The sequence below is a fragment of the Athene noctua genome, chromosome 1 (assembly GCF_965140245.1).
Source record: "Athene noctua chromosome 1, bAthNoc1.hap1.1, whole genome shotgun sequence".
Lineage (NCBI taxonomy): Eukaryota > Metazoa > Chordata > Aves > Strigiformes > Strigidae > Athene > Athene noctua.
In genome coordinates, this window is record NC_134037.1 from 13347111 (window position 1) to 13371309 (window position 24199).

The 24199-nt window shown below is 40.5% G+C and overlaps 1 protein-coding gene across 2 annotated transcripts; it reads left to right on the plus strand.

Annotated features, from left to right (window-relative positions):
- The first annotated feature begins 16412 nt into the window (after nt 1–16412).
- NT5C1B (5'-nucleotidase, cytosolic IB) lies at nt 16413–24199 on the plus strand. Of its 2 annotated transcripts, XM_074895592.1 has the most exons (6): nt 16415–16729; nt 16809–16976; nt 19822–19951; nt 20333–20455; nt 21135–21319; nt 23272–24199. In XM_074895592.1, exons 1-6 carry the CDS (start codon nt 16601–16603, stop codon nt 23608–23610), a joined length of 1074 nt encoding a protein of 357 aa, XP_074751693.1. In that variant the 5' UTR covers nt 16415–16600; the 3' UTR covers nt 23611–24199. The 2 variants fall into 2 exon arrangements, with proteins under 2 accessions (XP_074751694.1, XP_074751693.1); XM_074895593.1 differs by lacking the exon at nt 16809–16976 and having other exon boundaries at nt 16413–16729.

Sequence of the window (24199 nt, forward strand, 5' to 3'; positions counted from 1 at the left end):
AAGAGTAAAAATAATGTGTTTGCTTGTTTGTTTGTTTACTACAGAGAACTTTCTAATAAAGAGACGACAGGAAGCATGAAAGATGAAAGAGAGAGGTTCAGCATTTTTAATTTTGACCTTAGCATTGCCCTAGACAAACCACTAAACAGTTGATCTTGCACATGATATAAGTTTCTTAGCCCCTTGTGGCTAATGAGAGCTGCAGGATAATGAATCACATCATCACTTCAAAAGATAATATGTACAACCCTAATGTTTTCATATTTCATAAAGATGACATGAGGGCAGTTGGAAACCTGCCAAACTTCAGAACAGTCATTGAGTTATATGCACAGTATCAAGTCACGACATGCATGGAGGAAAAAACAATGTTTTGTAGAAAGAGACAGAAACGAAAATAATATGTTAATGGATAAACAGATACAGAGGTCCATTTTTTTGTTCTGTGATATTTCACAGGCTGGCTGCGTCTTGTGTATGATTAATTAGTCTCCTCCATGTTATGACCCCCACAATGTTTCTGAGATGGTAGACAATTCCATCTTATTTGCTTTTTCTGTGTGCGTTTCAAACCTCTTGCAACTGCAAAAAAGGTACCGGTGATCTTACATATAAGATCAACAGTTTCACACATTTGTTAACAGCTAGCAACTCTCTGCACAAAGTAAGCGTATGACCTAATAAAGTTGTGTAAACATACTGTCATTAAATATATGTAATAGCTATTATAATGCGATATATTCTGAGCTGTCAACAGGTTTCAGACTGGGCTCTGGGTGTTCCTACGTGGCAGTTCAAGTGGAGGTGGCGGCCAGCAGATCCCTGGAAGGCGCACTGCCAGCTCTCTGAGTGCTGGCTGCTGATAGAAGAGGGAGCTTTTCAGAAGTGAGTGAGTGATGCCCTGAGCATGCCTTCTGGGGATGCCAGCATAGCCCCGCGAATGAATGAACTGCTGTGTTTGGCCTTGCTGCACACGAAGATATCTCTGCTTTGCTGCGTGGCCGACACCAGCACCGAGGAGTCCAAAATGCCATCAGAGGCAAACACGGTGGTTACAAGGAATGCAAACTGTCATAAGAGTTTTCTTTTTTGATGAAAGACATGGGGTTTGTGTTTATCTGGTTTTATGTTAATACTACACAATTCTGCTTGTGCAAAACCAACAATAATATTTTAGGACTTTATTTCAAAGTGAACCATGGGGAATGAAATCGGCCAACTCCACTAGCCAGGACAGGCCCTATTTCTATATATCCCAGCTTTGCATTTGTACTCAAGAAAAAAACTATGATGAGAGCTGGAAAATAAATCATTAGGTTTTAAGTGTAGAAAGGGACAGGCTTCTTTTTCAGAGCTGGTGCCAGAATTACTTCCAGGTCTGACCAGAAATTGGGAACTTGCAGCTCAATCCTGGGATTTCATTTTGTTCTTCCTCATTTGCCATCAATATGGTGAAGGACTCAGAGAATGCTTTGAGGTAGAAGGATTGCAATGAGGACAATGAGGATTGCAAGCACCCTTTAAAATGTAAAGCAACTACATTTAAAAAAGCAAAAAACTGGCAAAAAATGCAGGACTCTTTTTCATCTGCCCTTACTTCATCACCACTCTGAATAGGTGCTCACAATTACTGTTTATGTGATATTATATTCTAAGTACTAAAGAAGGAAAATTTGGCCAAAACTCGTAACAAGTCCTCTGTTTTGTCAGTGTGAAATACTTGATAGTTTGTAATGCATTTAGCCATTAATCATTTTAAAGGGCTTTTAAACGGGCATGAAGTCCTTTGAGTCTTTTCCATATACAGACATTGGATCAGGGACCTTTGCTACAAATTACTTTTGTCTGGACTTCTAATACAAAATCAACTTGAGAACAAGGGAAATACATCACTGTTAAATTTTATTATAAGACAGAGCCATTATAACACATCATGGGAAACATTTTTGAGCTGTTCTATTAATAACAGCAGTGCCTGATTTCTTTGGTTTAAACTTACCTTTTTCACATTTTCTTGTGACATTTTCCAGATATAAATTGTTATGATGAACAGTCATTCAAAGCAAGGGAAAAAGCTGTAATTATGTTTCTCTTTTCTAAAAGAGAGTGGGGCAGGAATGGGATTATTTTACACAGATCAGTGAAGGACACCCTAATAAAGATTGGTCTGGAACATTTCTTTTTATGACAATTGACTTATCAGCAAGAGCCATTGTAGCAAATCTGGAAATTACATAATTGCCAGAAACTGTAGATATTTGACTTGGCAAGAACCTTAGGTGTCTCTGATTTATTATTGTAAGAATTTGGCTCTGCAAAGATGAAGAAATGTTTAATGAAAGAACAGTAGAATACAAATGAAACAGGCAGAGATCCTGTTTTCAGAGGCTATATTTAACTACATTGTCACTACTACTGTAACACAAATAAACTAAACTGAGAATGTCCGGGGTGGCAAACTGGCACAAAAAATCAATCTGCATGAAAATACTCATTTCAACAGCTAAACATTCATCTTTTCCTCTCCATTTTGTACTACCCTTTGGGCACGTTATTTGTGGGTCGTTCATTTCATTAGATGTTACCCCTTTTAGCACAGACACAACAATAAAACTGTAAAGCTGAAAGAAACTTGTTAATGGGGATTTGCATTTTTTAATCCGTCCTTCACAAGGCAGTGAAGACCTTTCAAGTAGCAAAGTCTAAAGGCATTAGATATTATTAAATTCAATAGAAAAGTAGATGACTTCAATATCAGAGTGGTGAAGTGGGAACACTAAAAGTACTTATTTTAAATTTGGAGGATTTGCAGAGGACAGCAATTCTAAAAACATCCATAATTATTCTCTGTATCAGAAGACCAGGTCACTGCACAGTGGATTAAGGTGAATGTCTTTGCTTAAACCATTTGCATCAAAGAGATTTACTTTGGCAAGTCCTCCAGGAGAAGTTTTGCCTCTGATAAAGTTCAGCCTGTTTTGCAGGAGAAATGCTGTTTCCTGAAAATGGATTATCATCTGCTCTTTAATATCTCATGTTTCTTGTGTTTATCTTACTACCTCATGGAGGAGCTGCTAAGAACATCCCGCAGTTTATCTGTCTTGGCATTCAGCTGGGCGGCAGCAGCTGGAATCAATGCCACCGCTGCCGCTCCTCACAGCCGTGGTAAAGGGAAAGAAATCCTGCTGCAGTGTGAGATTGACATTCCTATCTCCCAGAAGACACGAGTGCTGGCACCACCATCATCCATTAGACCAGAAGTTTTGAGTCTGCTATCAGGTTGGAGCTTCTCTGCTGGCACTTGGACAGACCACTGCCCTGCCAGGACTCTGATCATCTCAGTGCTATGGAGGAGTAAAACACCCTGTTAGAAAAAATGTTTCTGTTGAAGTGGAAAACTCAGATTATATATTTCATTGTCAGGAGATTAGGAAGAAATACAGCAAAAAGTCACATAAAACCACCTTGTTATCTCTATATTTTTTTCCAGGGGTAAATAATGAATAGATGTTGGTAAAGGGGACATATGTCAAAGAGTCTGAGGCTACTTTTGCTAAATAATGGAGATATCACTAACAATAAATTAATACTACTCCATATTGTTGCTGTTCCACATCCACCCTGATATTGTTAACTACTGAGGCCACATAGGCAAAGGTGTGTTCAGAGACCGGAATGCAGAAATCTTCTGCCCAAAAGCCTTGATCCTGGCATGGGTAGACTATTCCAACTAAGCATTTTAGCAAACAGCAGTAAATTAGTATTCCTGCGGCCATCAGCAGTAGAATATGAAAGCATCAGAAAATGGAGCACCTCCAAACTGTTTGGCTTGGGCTTTACCACCCAGTCAGTGTAAGCAGAAGTAGTGTGGCTTGTGCTGTATGTCATGTGTTACAAAAGCATTTCTTAACGGACAGGTTTATGAAGGTTAATACTTTCCTTTTCTCATTAGCACCCACTGCAAGATCATTCTCTCGTTATATTAACATGACTATGGCCTCGCAGACTTGTATACAGGTCTGCACTTGGGCTCCTTTCATCAGTTTACCTTCTTTTCACAGTTATATTCCAATTGAAAACCAATAGGAAAAAAAGCACCCAAAGGCAGAATTCTACATTAATGATCCAGTGTATGCATTCTTTTCTTCTGAATGTGAGTAAGCCATTTTAATGTATATGCCTTCCTTAGTAGATTTGTCTGTATTTTTTAACTCTAAGTTTTTTCTACAGAAAAAATAATCATTCATCTCATCTTCATAATTTACATCACACATACCATATTTTACACATTTATTACTTCATAACATAAATATTTTTTTATTTTAAGTATATTGCAACCTTTCAAAATAAATACAAAGTAAAAGGCCAAGCCAGTCTTATAATAGTGGGAAAGTCACTGGCAAAAAATTTGAAGCTAAAAATATTATATAATTATTACTTTAGAAGTGGCTGTGTGTAGAAAAACACACATTAAAAGGTCTTAGATGTCTTTTTTCATTCATTCTCCATAAGGTCATGCAATACGATTCTAAAATCCAATGGCAAGAGTGAAGAGGAATTTCAGTCTCACCCCTAATGGAAAGGAGATAGCTCTCTTAAAAGGAGCTGCAGCACCAGAAGCTTTCTAGTGTTCTTGACTCAATACATACACATTACCTTGCACTCAATATGCATCCTCAAAAACTGAGAGCAGCCACTGCATTGCAATTACAAAAGCTGGATCAGGTCCTGATGCCAGGGTCCTCTCGGTGGTATCGTGGGATGAGGAGCTGCTATCCCAGCACAGCATGGGTGCTTCGGAGTCAGAGCCCCTGGCAGCTGCAGAGGGAGAAACACAGACTTGAAGTATGTCTGTGATTTTAGTGGAAGATAGTAAGGTTCCTATGCAAGAAATTATTACTGTTCTGTGCTAATTGAATAAATTACTTCATCTGTAGACTCTCAACAGAATTATGAACTGAATGGGGTATCTTATTTGCTGGGGAAAATACCATTTGATGCTGCCCTGAATTTCAGGTGCATCTGGGCTAGTTGGGGGTGTGTGTGTGTGTGTGTGTGTGTGTGTGTGTTGGTTGGTTGGTTGGTTGGTTGGTTGGTTTTTTAAAAAGAAGGACTTTTAGGACAAACTGAAAAAGTCTGTTTGGGATAACAAGAAGTTTTGGTGGGTTTTTTTTGTTTGTTTGTTTTTTGTTTTTTTGACAACATCAGTGCCATTATAACAGATTGAAAGAGGAAGAAGTGTTTTGAAATGGTAACAGGATTTGAACTCTCTACTGATGTAACACACCATGAGACCATTTCACAAAAAATGCCTCAGAGTGGCTTATAGGAAAACACGTGCCTATTATAGCTTATTATTTCTGGTAAGACACTGGAATGGTTAGTATGACAAACTGCTGCTTTTTTCACATATTTTTGCAATATTGCCTATCTTTATTGGGAGATATTATGAAACTGGTGTCCAAATCCTCTGAAAGATTAATTTTATCTATGTTTTTGTACTATAATTTAATTGACTACTTACCTTCTTTTTGCATTTCATCAGAATCATATGTGGTGCATGGTCTGCTAGTTAGTCTTTTTCTTGGCACTAAATAAAACCCAAGAATGTGGCTACCAGCTATTTCACAGCTTTTTATTCAGCTGCAAAGAGTTCTCCCATTTTGAAGTGAATACATTGCTGGCAGAATATGTATTAATATCTATAGTTTAAGCTGACTAATATTTTCTACTTTGCCAAACTTTAATTCTTTGCAAATTTTTATTATTATTGATATTATTATTCTAAATTCAACCTGGACTGAGAAAAGTTATTTCAGCAAAATTTGTTCTTCTGCCTCCTATAATTCAGTTTGGGAACAATATATTGTTTGGATCACGTTAATAATTTAAAGTAACTTTTGCCATACTTGTGAAAATCAACTTAAATTTGCCAAGTTCTAAGGCTCTGGAAAATCTGTTTACACGTACTCAGGAGAGATATACTTGAGTTAGCAAGAATCTGCTGAAGATATCATCTGCACTGAGCATATTCCTTTCTCACCTGGATGCCCAAAAACCTCCTGCCAACATTCTGTAACTGACAAAGAAAAAAAAAAAAAAAAAGGCAAAATCTATTCCAGAGCTTTTTGATCAATGCCTTTGTACTACTCAGAAGATATTATGGTGAGGGAAACTACAAAAACAATACAGGACTTATTTTTTATCCCCTGCTTTCAGTAGTACTTTTTTGACATTAGACTGGTGAGGATAAATAATTTGATGAAATTCAGCTGAACTGGAGATCTAAGGCACTTATACACAGGGTTTCTAACTTCGACAATTCTTACAGGACCAGAAGAAATCTATTGCCCAGGTATAGTGCAACTTTTCCCTTTCAAACGAATTTGTAGCCAACAGAACAAACCCAGTTACTCCTATGCTATTTTCCCTTTCTGAGGTGGTCTACTAAGTGTTAAAGATTGAACTTCTGTGGGGTCTGTATGCAACACTTGTCACTGAATGTCTGTTGTGGCTCATCTGAGCCTCTTCCAGGACAGAGAAGCTAGTTTCTGGAAGAGTGAAATTCTTCTGATGAAAATATCTCACTACCAGCAGGAAAGAAAGAATTTTGACCATAGACCTTAATTGGAAGATATCGCATGGAAGACGGTCATGCATAAGGAGGAATACTATAAAACTGATTATAGAAGACAGTGAGAAATACCATATCCAAATATCTGTGATATTATTAGGCATATAAGTATCACCAAGAACTGTGTGGTTTTGGTAGGAATTAATGGATACAGACTGGAGAACAAATGGTACCAGTAATGATAAGCACTGATTACTTCTGGATCTGATTTCATCACACACCTCCTTGCTGAATAAGCAGTGTTATTTTTGCTTGATTAGTATAAATGGTGAGAATATTAGAGAAGCAATATCTACAGAGATAACTATAGATAGCTTTTTGTCAAACAACTATTAATTGAGCCAGCTGAAAATAAATTGAAAATACTAAGTAGTATTCAAAGCTTTAAATCAAAACTAGAATGAAAGAAAAATCACATTCATTTAAATAACAAAAGTAGGTCATCCACAAGTAAACATTTTTATCATTAATATCTGACTTTTATACAGAGGAAGTACTTCAAAACTAACCTTCTTGAGGGTCTATAGAAAGCTGATTTTCGTTATGTGATATGATGCCATATTTTATGACTTATTACAGAATAGTTTTCATATTATATATAAAACCAGATGTTACTAAAAGAATTTTAGGGTGAGGAAGGAACTACTAAATGGGACATGTAGAAATTACTCCTGAGTCATTCATTAATCTGATTTTACTTAACTTTTGTTAATGACCTTAGTTGTTAGTCAGAATCTTTCCAGATTTTGAGAAGTTAGCAAATTTTTTCAGGTTTGTTCTTATTTGTTTAGTAAGGTTAAATGACCTTGAAAACTAGAAGATTAAAAATAAGATGAAATTTATTGGCACAAGGTACAGGATCAGGATCTTAAGAAAAAGAACAAGAAATCTAGCATAAAAGTGATTAACAAAAGCTGTTAATAAAGAAACAATAATAATTAGTAAAAATGGCTAAAATACAATGAGTATATACTGAGTGACACACAAGTCAAGGCTTAGAAGGAGCCCAAATTTCTTATTTCTGTTGAATTGCTTACTGGCAGTTTTGAGGCACAATATTTGGTTTATGTCTGTTTGTACAGAGCCTTGAAGAATGGGTGGTTCATGACCACCTGCAGCAATCCAAATAACATCTTCAGTATTCCAGTATTCTGCTAAATGTAATCCCAAGAAGTTATGGTAAAATACTGGTATACTCAATGAAATTTTGGGTTTCTTGGTTTGTGGAAGGCTTATTGGAATTGGAACAGATGCAGAGAAGGTCAACTGGAGTCAGTGGGGAAAACACCTCACCAAAATAAAGGTTGTAAAGATACATCGCCATGGAGATAAAGGTAACATCATGAAAAGCTCTGGTATGACAGACATATTCATTAGCTTCAGTCTGGAAAGTAGAGAAAATATGTCTGAGTAAGACTCTAGAACAGTTTTCTGACTTCAACAGAGAACAAAAGAAATCTAATTAGTTTTAATATATACATTGGTGGATATATTCACATTACTGTGAATTCAAGGAAATAGTCTAGGGAAATTTTTTCTTACTCTTCATTGCTTTTTCTACTTTCTATGTAGTATATTATAATATTGAGTTACCCAAATCAAAATTTAGCCAGGCACTGGATTTCCAAGCTCAAATTTGTGACTAGTGCCTAGCAGTGGGTATGGTAATAACGTTGTTAGAGGGTGAGTTCAGGACCAGCTCAGCCTTCTGACTCAACAGCCACACCCCAGCATCACATAAATCCTGATTTATAATAATCTTTTCAGCCTCTGCGAGCAGACAGGGCAGTATGAAAGGACATTGCTGCAGGTCACAAAAACACTCAATGCAATTTAATTAAAAGCAAACGCAGGAAGTGGCAGGCAGTATCACCAGAGAACTGGCAAATCTGAACAGGCCACTGGGAACTGTCTGAGCCCTGCTCTTTCCACATTCACAGTATCTCAGTCTAAGTCCCTCGAAACACTCAGCTCGTTTCCATCTCACAGTTATTCACCGAATTTAAACATACAAATGACCCTTCCTATAAACTTGTATAACCTCCCTCTTGCCACACACCACCGAATTTCACACAGCAATATACATACAAGCCCAACAAAAACACAGAATATGTATTTCAGAAGAACAAAAACTACTTCTTAAGGTATGTTCACACAGCAGGAGGTTGTGACTACAACCCATGAGGACAAACCTGAATTATATGATACTGATAAGGACAGACACAGCAGCATTGGGACAGCCTAGGTTGTAAAAACACTTGCTAGTTGTGCTGTGCTCTTTACTGCTGGTACATTCACACACCAGTACCCAACACAGCTTCTTTGAAGATCCTCGGATGAAGATCCTTGGGCTTCCTTTGACTGCAGTTCTCACAGACTCTCCATCATTTGGTAGGCCTGTAGCTTCTAGTTTTTGAGTCCTACTCAGGACTTGCCAGTCAGGTTAAAAAGCCTGCAGTACCTTTGGAGAGACTGAACATGATCTTGTTTAAATGTCTTGAATTCAGAGGTCTGGATTCATTCACCCCCACTGTGCCAGCATTACACACCCATTTAACCAAGGCATTGACCTCAGCAATACAGTCCACATAGGCTCTCCATCTGAAAGGGAAGAGCATCCAGGGTGCAAGTTAAACCTTCAGTGAAATAAACTGACTGCCTACACATGCCTTTTTCTCTACAGAGAAAGACCATAATGACTGCATCCAACCTGGAAATTTCTGTACAGGAAGGAAAATATGATAAAAGCAGGACAGTGTATGTGTTTTGTTCAAAGTCAGGAGCTGAAGCTGATAATGTAACTCAGATCACCCAGTTATATGATCCATGGCCTATTGAAATCCCACTGAGTTTATCTTTTTGCTGTGTTATTTTACAGCATGACATAGAGTAAGGGTTGGATTTTGTGATGTAGACACTTAATGGAACTATACATCATAAAAGCCTCCTACTGGAAACATTGCTTTTATGTTATTACTGTTGTTACTCTTGTCATTGCTGCTTGTATTGTTATGCTTCCATGCCCATAAGAAAAATATTGAAAACAGAGAAATGTAAATACTTCTTTGATGTAAATAATACAATTTGAAAGTCACTTTCAAGCGAACTAAAAGCAGACAGCTAGAGTATTTTCTACCCCTATGTATGCATAGTGTGAACTGATGAACATGTCTAAGGAACGTTTAAGTTACATGACAAAAGGAGAAGCCACAGCACAAGGAGCTTTTGAGTGTGGGTCTCACTCAGCTGCAGCTGAGTCTCACAGCCCTGTCTCGACCCTCTGCACCAGGCAATTCCCATGAGCAGTCACACTAACTCAGTCAGCCCAGTTTTCTTGGCTGTGTGGGGGCCAAGTGCAGGAGAGGGATTAAAGCACTGCATTGCAAATGCATGAGATGGCAGCCCAGCTGTTGGAAAGTGCACAGAGAAGGGCAACTGTGCGAGCCTCACGCTTAATGCTCGAGCTTGGAGAGGTCTGCAAAAATAATCCTCCGTCTACTGAGAGGACTGAAGAAGGGAGGAGGGATGTCGCACGAGGAGCACCTTCCTGTGTGTTCCTACAGCATCAAACACAACAGCTCCCCAGTGCTTTTTGAGGACCTTGGAAACTAGCACAACACCAACAATAATATATTACCATCACTTTTAGTCCTTACTCGTTTTCTCCCAAACGCTTAACTCGCTAAAAGGAGGGAGGGGACCTGAATCAGAAATGGAATACACTTCCCTTGCAAAACAGAATCACATCGTAACTTAAATAACAGAGATGATGTGTGCAGGCTGCTGACAGGTTTGAAGTCATAGCTTAGAGAAGTCTTAAATCTCTTCTTGTACTTACACTTCTGGCTTTCCCCCTCAGGAGCTCTGCACTAATCACTTACAATTCTTTTCTTGGAAGGAGGTGGTAACTGTGCAGTCAAAAGCACTCTCTCTGCAATTAAAGCTTGTCTCCTTTATTAATAGGTATAATCACACCATCCCACACCCCTTGCATGGAGCAACTTGTACATTTTCTGACTATTTCCCTGTCCTTCATTGCCTAGGACTGTGTAGAAAGGGTTTTTTTTGTTTTTTTTTTTTTTTTTTTTGTTTTTTTCATGTACTCATAAGAAACAAACAAAAAGTCTTTGTCCTCAAGGATAGTAGCAGGAGGGCTGTCTGTGTAAACAAAAACCCTGTCTGCCAGTCTGCTGTGTAGGTCCCGTCATTTGTGAGTTACACCACGGGGTAAGGCTAGAATGAGACTTGCTACGTATGTAAAAGGAAAAGGCAGATGTTCTGTTCTAGGGAAGCAGTGGATCTGCTTTTCCCAATGTATGTGTGAAAGGCAGGCACTGCCATAACGCAATCAGTAGATGTTTTTGCTCTGATGGTTCCGCTTTGCCATTGCTCCTGTTGCCCAAAGCCCATGGGACCACTCTGCTGTCACATCAGGGGCCATGCAGTAGCCCCCATCAGTGTCACTTGAGTGTGCACATTGTTTGATACCTTCTTCCATTCAGGAAACGGGTGGGAAACCACACTTTGCCTGAATGGGTTTTCTATGTATGCCACGGAGAGGGGGGAGGAGAAACACATTAACAGTCTTGCTTGTTCTCTCATTTTTTAAAAACTAGTGCAGTGCAAGAGGGATTAAGTGATATATCTGTGGTATTTTTGTATAAGCACGTAAAAAATATGACCTAAAAATCTTTTTCAATATGATTTTCTCATTAAAGATTTTAGACTAATTTAATACTTAACTCATGGAAGCTAGCAAAACCTAATACCTAAATCATGGGGTTTTAACGCAGAATAGGACATGTAATTACCAGAGTGAATCTTAGAATAGTTTAACTTCTTTTGTTATGGTAAAATGAATCAATAGGGTTTCAACATTTAGGTCTCAGTCTTGCACAGACACATCCCTCTGTGGAGCTGTTTGCGTGACTGGAGCCTTCATTTATTTCTATTAATAAGGAGATAATTGGTGCACAATGAAAAATACTTAAACAACTGTCTCTATTATACAGAGCTGAACTTTAAATTTTTCATGATATTGTACTTTTTATTCAGTAGGAGATAGGAACCCCATAGGATTTGCGTGTATAATTTATCCACCTTCCATCTTGTGTGTGGTTGTTTTGTAATGCAGATAGACTTCTGTTTAAGATTGGAGCAGGGACAAACCTTCCTGCAGTAATTTTTTTTCTTTTTTTATATTCTGTGTTCCATAAGTGCCTACAGAGTAATTCCAGTACTGCAAAGTCAAATCCTGGCCAACGAAACCTATTATTATTGCTATTATTACTGTTCTTCTCTTTTTTAATACAGAAGTTATGACTTTATTACAGATTCTTTTCTAACTCAAAAAACAATACAATTATTTTGTGATAGTATATGTGCCTTTTGTTAAGCCTTTTCTGACTTTCAACAAGACTGTATTCTTATTTGTCATATTCCACATTCTTGGTGAGACTGCCAGGATTGCTTGAAGCTGGACTCCTGCTCTACTGTAAGAGAAGTCACTGAATGAGTTTTAATTCTCCCTGTAGCAAGCTACTAGATGGAGCAGGCCTCTTCATCATCGGAGCTAAGGCACTGTTTTCCTGCCTTTTCAGTTAACATCTAGGTAAAAATAGTATTTTATCTGAATTTCAGAATTCTTCTTAATTTGTTTTGAAACCTTGTAATTATGTGATGAGCCTTTCTTGGGGTAAAGTAAGATAATACTTTGTTGCTCAGCTCAGAAGTTAGGAAGACAGTTCAGTTCAATAAATGTATGTTATAAATTATATTTGCCTAGAAAAAATTATACAAAGACCCCTAGAAGGAAGAAATCTCCAAAAAGCTGAAGACGCAACATGGCTGCTGATTTTATCAGGAATAGAAAACTTCAATAATAGGAGAAATGAAACTTCCACTGCAATAATTAAACAGGATTGCTTAGGGGAAAGAGATCACAGTTCAGTGAACCTTATGCCTCCTCTGTAGCAATCCTCTGTGCTTGTGCTGGATTCAGCTTCACTTGTCACCTGAACACATGAACACTGGAATGCATCATGCTCAAGGCGATGGAGATGGAATAGATCACCTTAGAAGAACATAAGATCTATGTCACGAGGTGATTTATGTGGCTGTTGCAAATGAACATATTAAAAAAAGACCAGCAGCAAAACAAAGCCAGGAAAAGACACAAGGCAACTGCCATAGATTACAATGTGATGCCACAGGTTTTTTATTCTTGTTTCCCTGCACAAACTCAGAGGGAGGGAAGGACAGGGAAGAAGAGAGAGAATGAAAAATACCGCTGGGGCAGGACCAAACCAACCTGAACGACAGATGAACTACAAAGCATCATGAGATGAAAAAGGAAAGTGAATACTTTGATGCACTAGAAAGATTTATTTAGCGTCAATACATACGCCTTCAAGGCATGAGGCAGCTTCATCATGCCCATCTTTGGCACAAACTAAAGGCTTTTTTTGTCATTTCTGCCCATGCTAGATTAAGTTTGATCAATTGGAGGCAGGCAACCAAAGGAATACAGATTACCTGAGATCCACATTGAGGATTTGTAGGAAGCATATAGAAAAGCAGTTAACTGTTTTAAAGAATCTCATCTTGAATTCTAGGATTGCATTAGAAGTATTTATATTATCTACAGACAGAAGGGTTTTCCAAAATATTTATCTGGCAGGTCAGATGTAATGTGACAGTGTTGCCACACATTTTGCCACAGCAGGCTGACCTAGATCAAAGCCCTTCTCAGATTCCTTCCTTCTGGGAACACATACTTATGCTACGGGTACTTGAAAAATCACAATGCATATATGAAGTAAAAGTCAATGCAATCACACTCTGAAGTGACCCAAACGGGACTCTGGAAAAGTTAGGCCCTGGATTGTGATATAGTCATGCACAATACATATTAGGATCTATACATCTAAAGGGATAAAAAGTCCTTCCTTTGAGAGTCTTTTCCTTACTTCTGATCTCACTATTTCAAATATTTGGAAATATTTCACATTCCTCCAGGTAGGAAGTAGTTATCAAAAGAAGAAATAAAGATTTTTTTTTTTTTCACTAGTAATGCACTTCGAGCTCCTTCTTGAACAAGAAGATATCAATCTTACTTAGTGATTGTTCTTAACATAGGGAAAATATTGGCAGCTCAGGCAGAGGAAATTTCTTTTCATTCAGCTACTTATAACAGACTTCACAGTATGTACATGACTTTTGCTGCACACTTACTATTAAAAAAAAAAGTACATACAAAGATAGTAATATACCTTTGTTTTTTGTTTGTTTAAATGCAAATGCCCTACAAATGAATGAGCGATAGCAGAAAACTCCTTTCTTTTCTATCTTAGCTCAGAAACAACAGTCACTCAATTTTGGATTAGTTCCTATTTCTCAGACTCCCCAGGAGTAAAAGCAAGACATAGCTTTTTCCTGGAGCCTCATGGGCATTACTACATTTTTTAGATGTAGATAAGGCAGTTACACTCTGCATTTGGAAAGTCAAGATTTCATTTATAAGGTGCTGAAGCTGGAAGGCTTTCATGTGAGGCCTGCCATTCACAATCTCCAGCAAAAGAGGAAATGGAGGGTATGTCAGCAGCAAGCAACCAAGCACAGAACAGAGACATCTCAGTTCAGTGCATATGTTCACACAGCTGAGTGCTATGTAGAGATACCATGTGGGTCTGGCAAGCAAAATATTTATGTTAGCATAGCACTGCTTTCAGCAGCAGCACTTCAACAGCACTGCTCGGGCCCAGTACCAAGTTACCATCTCTTAAGTTTTCAGGTGTCTTGCAAAGGTTAAGAGAAGTCTTCACCATTTGAGTGATGACTCTTTTTTGGGGCAGACAGGGAAGTGGGGAACAAAAATAAAATCAAAGAACATGTTTGGGGAGCTTTGATTTTGCTCCTGATAGATGCAGGGTGGTGGGGAACACAGCAAGACAAGCATTCAACCTCGGCCTGGCTCTGGTTAATGTATTGCCAGAGGTTCACATAGAGATGACAGTTCAGTTTTGTAACCACCAAAGAATTGGTTCCTGATTCTTCCTGTTCTTTCCCCCTCTTCTCCATGGGCAATGGACACACCTGCAGCATTTAACCAGGAATAGGCTCTTCTTAGAGATCGCCTTCTTAGCCTGATGCTGAAGTCTCTGAGCAGGACACGCTACAGCTCTGAGTACGCACACTAGGGTGAAATTTTCAGGATCAAAATTCAAGGAAAACAAACACATCCATCAGTAGCAGAGCCACTAAAATCAAGTTTGTTCAGATTTATGTTACGACTTTTACATCTTCCCATGACAACAGCCACCTACAGTGATCCTAACTTCGCCTCTGTCTTCCTAATATATTGTGCTCAGTATTTCTCCCTTTACCTTATATTTCCAGTCCCCCAGTATGTTCAACTCCCATTTCCCATTTACTCTAACCTCCCAGTTTCCACCACTTCCCTGCTTCCTGGTTAGCTGAGAAACAGGCAATATGGCAGATTTGGCAATGGCAGGTCAGCCAGGAGTATTCATTTGCTATTCTGTAGCAGAAGAACAAGCAGATACATACTCTGCATTTGCACTACAGCCCTTCCTCCAGTAGGGCAACAAATTATGTGCTGCTGTTGATTCTCATTAAACATTTTAAGAATTTAAATCTCTTTGAGATCTTTATCCTTCTGTCAAAATCATTTGGAATTGGACATCACTGGGGAATGACAGACAGATGGTTTAATCTCATAAACCTCCTTTCATTGGCAAGCCACATTAAAAAAAAAAAAAAAAAAGTTCCTTTTTGGAGAGTGGATTGAGGCAGAAAGACAATTTGATCAAGATTATGCAGGGATCAGGGTCAGAAGCAATGTTTAGAGTGTCCCTTCAAAATGTTAAGAGTCCTTTGGACGGTGCTTACATGTGCTATGATGTACAGACACCATGGAGTCGCTGGCTACCAACAACAGCAAAGGCTGTGGGTCTGCCGCACCAGAGCCCGTACCAGCCCAGGGGAAGGTCTGCGTCCTTCCTCACCTTCCATTCTCTCCTCCAGCTCATCAGCTCGCAGACCTTTGCTGCTGTTCAGATAAGCAAGTCTGCTGACACAGACGGGAGCATTTCATAGAGGTGCGTATTAGGGAAGTAGTTCACGGCCCTGTGTGGGATTCTGGGGTTTAGGACACCTCAAAGCAGACGCCAGAATAACAAGTTTAGTGCCTGTGCTGCATATGCCCTCGACACTACCGTCCCAGTTACTGATTCTAAAAGGTACTTTCAGCACTGCTGTGTGGAATGAAGGACCCCTAGGTCGCACCCAGCCCATCTTGACTGCTAGCGATAGTATTACTCTATTACGTTATTAATCTCCCGGAAACTTGTTGCGGTTAACGTGAAATCATTTAAGCCACTACACCTAAACGATAAATTTGTGATGCAGTAGATAAAATCAGTGCTGGCGGCTGTTGCCTCACGTTAAGGAGCAGCGTGCGCCGCTACTCGAGGCACACTGAGAGCCGGAGAGCCGCGGTCGGTGTCACGGCGGCTGCGGGAGAGGGGACGCCGCAGGCCTGCGCCCGCCGTCCCGCCCGGGTGCGGGGAAGGGCGGCAGCCGCGGCCGCTGCTCGCCCCGCGGCGAGGAGAGATGCTGCGGCCCCGCTCGCCCTTGGGCCGTGAGATGCGGGGAGGCCGCTGCGGGCCGTGCCGGGGGAGGGCCGGGCCGGGCCGGGCCGTGTCGGGGGAGGACCAGGCCGCTCCGGGGGAGAGCCGGGGGAGGACCAGGCCGCTCCGGGGGAGAGCCGGGCGGGGCCGGGCGGCCCCGGCCGCGGCAGAGCGAAAGGGAAGGCCGGCGCCCGGGTGACTTCGCCCTGCCCGAGCGGGGCGGGGCGCGGCGGGGGGGGCGGCCGCCGCCACCGCTTCCCGGCCGCCCGCCACCGCTGCCCGCCCCGCAGCCCCGTCCCCCGCCGCGCCAGGCACCATGAGCGGCTCCGGCCCGGAGGCGCCCCAGCCCAGCGACGCCGCGCAGGCCCGGCTGCAGGAGGCCGAGCAGGACTGGGCGGCGGCCAAGGCTTTCTACGACAACCTGGTTTCCAAGAGACCCCGGCCGGTGAGTGCGGGCGGGCCGGGGCCGGGAGGGGAGGGGTCCGAAGGCTGCGGGCCGGCGCTACCCTCCGCTCCCTCCGCAGCCCAAGCCCCAGCACGCCATCACGGTAGCCGTCTCCTCCCGAGCCCTCTTCGACCTGGTGGAGGAGCGGCGGATCTACGAAGAGCAAGGGGTGGAGAAGTACGTGGAGTACCAGCAGGACAACGAGAACGTCACCCTCAAACCCGGGCCGGCTTTCTACTTCGTCAAGGTACCCGGGCCGGGGCGGCGCGGGGGGGCGGCGGGGCGCGGAGGATGCTGCAAGGCCAAATTTCGGGAAGAGGAGGAGCCCGAAGCCTCCTTGGGCAGAGATAATCCTGCTCGGGGCAAGCGTTTCGGGCACTCGTTCCCCCGCCGGTGAGATGGCCTCGGCCGGGGAGCCCGGCATCGCCTCCGCATCTCGCTGAGACGCCTCGGCCTTGCGGCACCCTCTCTCCCTTTTCTCCGCTCCCTCTCGCCTCCCTTCCCGGCGGCACTAATGCTAACGCCTGCGGGACGTCACGTACTGCCCGCGCCACCGGGACCGACGTTTTACCCTCAGCATCACGGTTTGTATCCCCCGGTGCTCTGCTTCACGTCTAAGGCGGGGGTAAGGGGCAACCTGCATTTTCGGCTGGACACGGGCCACACAAAGCGCCTTTCCTTCTAAGACTATTTTCAGTTAAGATAGGCCCACAAATTGTTTTAAGTTTGTTTCAACCTCTTCCCCTCAGAAAAACAAAACATCTTAGTTCCTCATTCCATTTTTATGCCTCAGTCATAACAGGACTACTATGGTTGAAGACAGCGTTGATTCAATATTATTTGAATTACTTGATTAAGAAATGAACTTTTATGGTCAGCTTTAATTTGTCCTTGCTTGCATTGTCACCCTGGAAACTGTTCTTGAGGACCAGCAAAAGAAATAGACACCCTAGTTGGGAGTCAGGGTTCAAGCAGAGGTGAAATGGAATATTTTGCTTTCGTTGCACAAGATAAGTAGCCAAGTGTCCAGCATGAAAAGCAAGTGAAATTACAAAAAAAAAAACCCCAAACAACAAAAAACCCCATATGGTTTTGGGGAACAAAGGTTTTAGCGGGACTGACTTGAAAAATGCCACCTACAGAGTTCTTTTTATGTCCATGGAGAACGGTTTGATAAGGTCTACTACAGCAGTTTTAGAAAATTAATTAAATCGTAATTAGCAGTCATACTTGCTGACAGCAGAGTTGTGGCAGAACACTTAAGGTTTTAAAAGTAGATTTTCATTACTTCAGTTTTAGTCTCCAGAATTTAAAACATTTTCTGCATTGATCGTGTTTTGGAAATACAGAGTAGAAAAATTACTTATGTCAATACCCACGCTGTTGTAAATACATGATAGATGTTATTAGCATTAATAGCACAAGCATTGTAAAGGTGTTTCTAACATAGAAGAGTGGTCATAAGATATTTAACTCTGTACACCAGTGAGGCTAGGCTGACAGTGAATTTACTGCATCTTTTTCTATCTAGTGGCTAGATAGCTGCTAGCACAGTGAGTTTTCAAGAGATTTGTTAGAGTTTGTAAAATTAACTTTAAATATATGCAAGATTTGACTGTTTAATTCTTCACACTTTGAAAATCAGAGCTGTTAGCTAGGCCCAGCTAAATGCAACTTGACCTCTGTTCCCTTCTGGTATGCTATTTGGCTTTGAATTTCTGTATTTTTTAAGAGATTCATAAATTGCTTAGTCACAGGAATCATTAGGCTAGAGAACTGTGGGTTTGTTGGGTGATTGTTTCTACCTGGAGACAAAGAAGACAAAAAGAAATACTACATTTTTGTTTGGTTTCCTTTATTGATATTTTTAAGACACTAATTGAAAAGTATCATATTTCATGCTTGTAGCATTTTAAAATCTTAATCACAGGCCAGGATTCCCTTGGGCTTCAAAGTGTACAGGCTGGACAAAAAATCTTCAACTCTTCCACTCCCCCTTATCCTCTAATACTTTAAGAAATGACCACTGTATTAGATTATTAGCAGTAGAAATGTGTTATGACCACATACTAAGATTTTTTTCCTAGGTTTTAAACCAGTCTCTCACTCAGATTCTTCTTAACCATAGTCCCACATAACATAACCATGCTTTTAAAAGTGAGACTCCCAGAATTTAATTATGAAATCTATCTTTTAATTCTTAACCACTGGTCTTGACTTTTTAAAGCACCTCAATGAAATTGCATTGATTTGATGATTCATTGTTGACTTTTTTGCCGTAATCCCAAGGAATTCCATTCAAGGGCCAAAGCAGAGGTCTGAGTATAAACCCAAAGCAAAAAGCAAGTCTTATTCCAAGGGAGTAAGTTTCTAAATAAGATGAGAGAAAAGATTGATACAGAGAGAGATGGGCACATGAGAGTTCAAGGAAATAAAGAGTGCCAAACTGTGGATATAACATGTTGGCCCATTATTTTTAAAGAGATCTCAAATGAATCAAAATCTGTCTCATTCAGTACTGCCATTACAAATCACCAAGGTAATCATGTTTGACAGAATATGATTTTGTACTAATTACTTAAGGACAGTATTTGACACCTGACCACCTGAACTGTGTCAGCAAATCTTTGCATAAGCACATGCCCAAATTCACATTTGTGCATGCAAAACAAGTACTGGAACATATAAATTCCTTTACACTTTCTCCTTGATTTCACAAGAATAATTTTCAAGTGAACAACAAAGTCCAAGTATCAAGAGGACAAGAAAAAAAAAGACTGATAGGGATTCTGATAGAGTTCAACAATGCATTGATTTATTCTGAATGATTATGGTGTCCCAAGAAAAAGCATTTGCATGATAAAGTTAAATTCTGTAACCCATCAAAAGAAACTTACTTGCTTCCTTCCAAGTGAACCCAGTCAAAAGGTTGCTGGGAGCCGCAGAGCAGAAAGGAATAAAACAAGTTCGGCAAGTTAAACTATCAGGTATTTCACATTCTCCTTCAAGGCAATCCTATCACTAAGACCACAGTGATTAAGAAGGGAGGCACATTCCACTTGTCTATTGACTTTCACATTTTTAACCTGCAGGCACTGGAGCATGTCAATGCCCGGCTCCTTGAGCTGTACCCTGATGATGAAGAACGATTTGATATTGTCCTGATGACTAATAACCATGCCCAAGTAGGAGTGAGACTCATAAACAGCATCAATCACTATGGTAAGTAAAATAAATAGAACTTCGTAGAACTGCCTGCTGTTACATAATAAAATGAATTAGTTTTATTTTTCTGTTCTGACCTTGGTAAAAGCAGCTTCTTTGATACTGACACCTGTTCCTCAGAGGATGTTACTTAATTTTGAGTGTCAGCATAAGTGAGGTAGTGTTAAACATAATTTGGTCCAAAGCTCTAGATTTAACTTGTCAGGTGTGAATCTTAATTTCTGAGAAGTCTTTAAACTTTTCGCTCTTCGGTATTTACACCCCCTATACATATACCTTCACAGCAGTTATTCTGCTGTCTTGCCTTTTTATGGGTTCCTTTTACATGTTTATAGTGTCAAGGCAGAGTCACACCTTGTTGTGCTGTTCTTACTTTAGGCTTAACAATTGAACGTTTCTGTATGACGGGAGGAAAAAGCCCTATTGGTTATCTGACTGCGTACCTTACGAACTTGTACCTCTCAGCAGACTCTGAAAAAGTGCAAGAAGCTATAGAAGCAGGTTTGAATCGACTTTCTTTTGTTTATCTCTTCACTGAACTTGTTAAAAATATAATATATCGTGTGTCTTTCACAGAAAGTAGTGCTGCTTCATCAAATACAGAAAATGACAACTTTGTATGGTGCAAACTTACCACTTAATTTTACTTAATGAAATAAAATCAGGTTGTTTCTCTGTATTGTTCCTCTCTGACACTTCAGCCTGCTGATAATGATGACTTAATCACCCTCTACATTTGTCACACCTTTCTGTCTTCCATGCTCCAAGAGATGAATTCCCATACATACCTACTCACCTCATTTCAACTTCTGTTTGAACAGAGTCATCTCTGTGATGTGACTTATAAAAAACAGCTTCTGATTTGTAAGGAATTAAAAAATATCAAATTGTTTGTTTCAGGGGTCTCCTTGGAATTTTCTGCTTTGTCTCATTTGCAGCATACCTTGGGGACAGTTTTTGTATATTCTTATATGGAAGGGACATGTCTGAGAAGTTATGTCAGTGGAACAGCTTCCATGTGTTTGTGTTACAGAACAGCCATTACTAATTAACTTTAGTGATTGTTTCTGCTCACCATATATAAAGGTCACCTCAAATAAGCTGTTGGAACCGAACTGCTGACAGTTTAATGAATGACTTTGCAGGACATGCTAACTGAGGTTCTCTGATCCATTTTCAGGCATCGCATCAGCTACAATGTTCACTGCCAACAAAGATGTTGCTTACTCGGATACACAGTTGAGGGTGGCATTCGATGGGGATGCGGTTCTCTTTTCTGATGAATCAGAACAGATTGTCAAAGAGCAAGGATTAGATCGGTTTTTTGAACATGAACAGCTGAATGAAAATAAGCCTCTTGCACAGGTTTGTACTTCTTGAATCAGTGAGTTTTCAAAACATTTGTTAATTTTCATTGCTGATGTGTTTCTCCAGTTTCTCCAGTTTGTATGTATTCTTCTTAGTGGAAGCTGATTGCCCTATTTATTTCCTTTTTCAAGGATAATCTTTAAAATGCTCTCATGGTTTGAGACCAGAGGGCAACTGAGTGTCAGGCAGCTGTTCACTCACCCCTTTCCTGCCAAGTGCTGGGAAGGAGAAGATGAAGAAAAAGGCTCAGGAATCGAGATAAGGACAGAGAAGGGTAGCTCACCTGTTATGGTCACAGGTAAAAGACAGGCTTGTTATGGGAAGAAAAAAGGACATCACTTTAATTCAAAACATTAATGCCAACAACACGTAACAGACAGAACGGGACAGTGAGAAGTGTCACCATATCTTAAAAACACCTCTCCCCACCCCTCCCTTCTTCCTGGGCTCAGTTTTCTTCCCAATATCTCTCTCTACCTCCTCCCACCAGCAGCGCAGGGGCAGGGGATGGGGGGTGCAGTCAGTCTGCCACTTCTTCCCACAAAGAGGGGGAAGCACTCTTCTGCATTCTTCCCCCTGCTCCATATGGCGTGCCTCTCACGGGACACAGTCCTCCACAAACTCTCTCTGCCATGAGTCCTCCCCACAGGACACATTCTTCTTGAGATGCTCAGGCATGGGTCACCTCCACATGTTGCAGTCCTTCCTGTGCCAAACTACAACAGTGGGGGCTTCTTTCCAAGAGTCTGGGAGTCCTCCACAGGCTGCAGGCGGATCTTTGCTTCTCTGATGACCTCCATGGGTGGCGGGGTGGGGTGCACCTCGCCTTCTTCCTCCTCCTTCCTTCCACTGACCCTGGTGTTCACATAGGTGTCCTTTTCATAATGCCTCCTCACAAGTCCCCTCAACACCCTCTCAGGTTCCCCTTCCTAAGTATGTTATTGAAGAGGCACAGCCACCATCACTAATTGGCTCAGCCTTGGCCAGAGGCAGGTCCGACATGGAGCCGGGGGAACTTTCAGAAGCTTCTCACAGGGGGCCACCGCTGTAGCCCCCTCCTCTGCTATCAAAAATCCCACCACACACACCCAGCACAAATGCGCATTTGACATAAAAGAGCCCACCATTGCAGTCCTTTCACTATATCTCCTACTTCACTGAGAGAACTACATATATAAGACAGTGTCTTACAGTTGTATTTTAATTGTATCGTTAGAAAAAGGAAAGGCTACTGCTGATTTCCTTGACTTTTTTTTTATCAGATTGTGTATGTAATGTTAATTTCAATCACTGGGATATTCTGGTTATAGAAACGGCATAATATCTGTGCTTATTCCCAAGCGGTACTATGCCATTTATCTAAAACCCACAAATATTTTAACATTAACTTAAACTGAAAGACCAATTCTGCTATTTTTAAAAATTGTATGAATTCAGAATAAGAGATTAATTTATGAAAGCACTAGACAGTGTAACATATTGTAGTTTAGCCCAAACTATCAATTACTTATTTTAATTGGAGTGAATTATAATATTGTCATTAATCTGGAAAGAGTCCAGTGATGTCTGTGTAATTAGGTCTCTTACTGTTTTTTGCACAGAAAAAAAATTGCAGCTCATAGTTCATAGTAAAAAGAGTTAAGTGTTTTTAAAGAACATCTTATTGAAGACTACAGTTATAAGTTAAAATTGTAAGACATCTTGTAAGCTTTAGTGAGAATCAGTTTCCTACTGATCATACCAGGTAGGTTTATGGTTTCAACTTTTTTCCAGATTGTGAATTACTAGTGGTGGTGCAGACACATATGGACACATCACAGAGGATTTGATGAGTAGCATGGCATTGGGGAAGGAATCCTATATGTAATTGGCAATCTGGAAGAGAGCAAAAGAATGATTTCAAGAGCTGTGGACAAATGCTAAAAATACTTCTGGTATTTCTTATTCAGGGTCCTTTGAAAGGTTTTCTGGAAGACCTAGGGAAACTCCAGAAGAAGTTCTATGCCAAAAACGAACGATTAAATTGTCCCATAAGGACCTTCCTGGTCACAGCCAGAAGTGCAGCCAGCTCTGGAGCCAGAGTGCTGAAGACTCTTCGTAGCTGGGGTCTGGAGATCGACGAGGCACTTTTTCTAGCAGGAGCTCCTAAAGGACCGATCCTGGTGAAAATCCGCCCTCACATTTTCTTTGATGACCAGATGTTTCATATCGAAGGAGCACAGAAATTAGGCACCATAGCTGCGCACGTTCCCTATGGCATTGCTCAGAAATACCACAAATCTGCATGACTGGATGGCACCATTAACGATAAGGTTCTTAACTCAGCCAGCCTCTAATATACCAATAGTTATGTCTGAAAACCTCTACATTTGTATATTGTAAGCACTGTGTTTAAAGATTTAACTTCTGTCTAGAACAGCCTTTAATGCAATTATTTTTAATATAGGTATAAGTTTTTAACAGAGTTATTTTAATAGCATTCATAAGCAGTTTAGATTTTTTTACTGGTCTGAATCTAACATTGTCATTTTGATCTTAGGAAAGTATTTGTACTGTTTTTATATCTTGAGACATATTCCGAGAGACAGAGAGATCAGTTGTATTTTCTCTAAAAAACTGTTGACAGGTTATTTATAACAAAAATCATGCTGCAATGCTCTAGTCCTTGATGGTTCTTTCTGAAGTTACCAAAAGCACAGTTTACATGTAAGTGTTTACCTGTTGGTGGTTTACTTGTTAAATATGTGTTCAGTAGATCTGTTATCACAAGGTTTCAGCTTCCAGTGAAATGTTAGCTTATTTGATCTTGTGTTTACAGGATCCCTTTATTTTTTTATATTGTTTTCCTATTCAAATAAAGCTGGCTTTATAGAACGT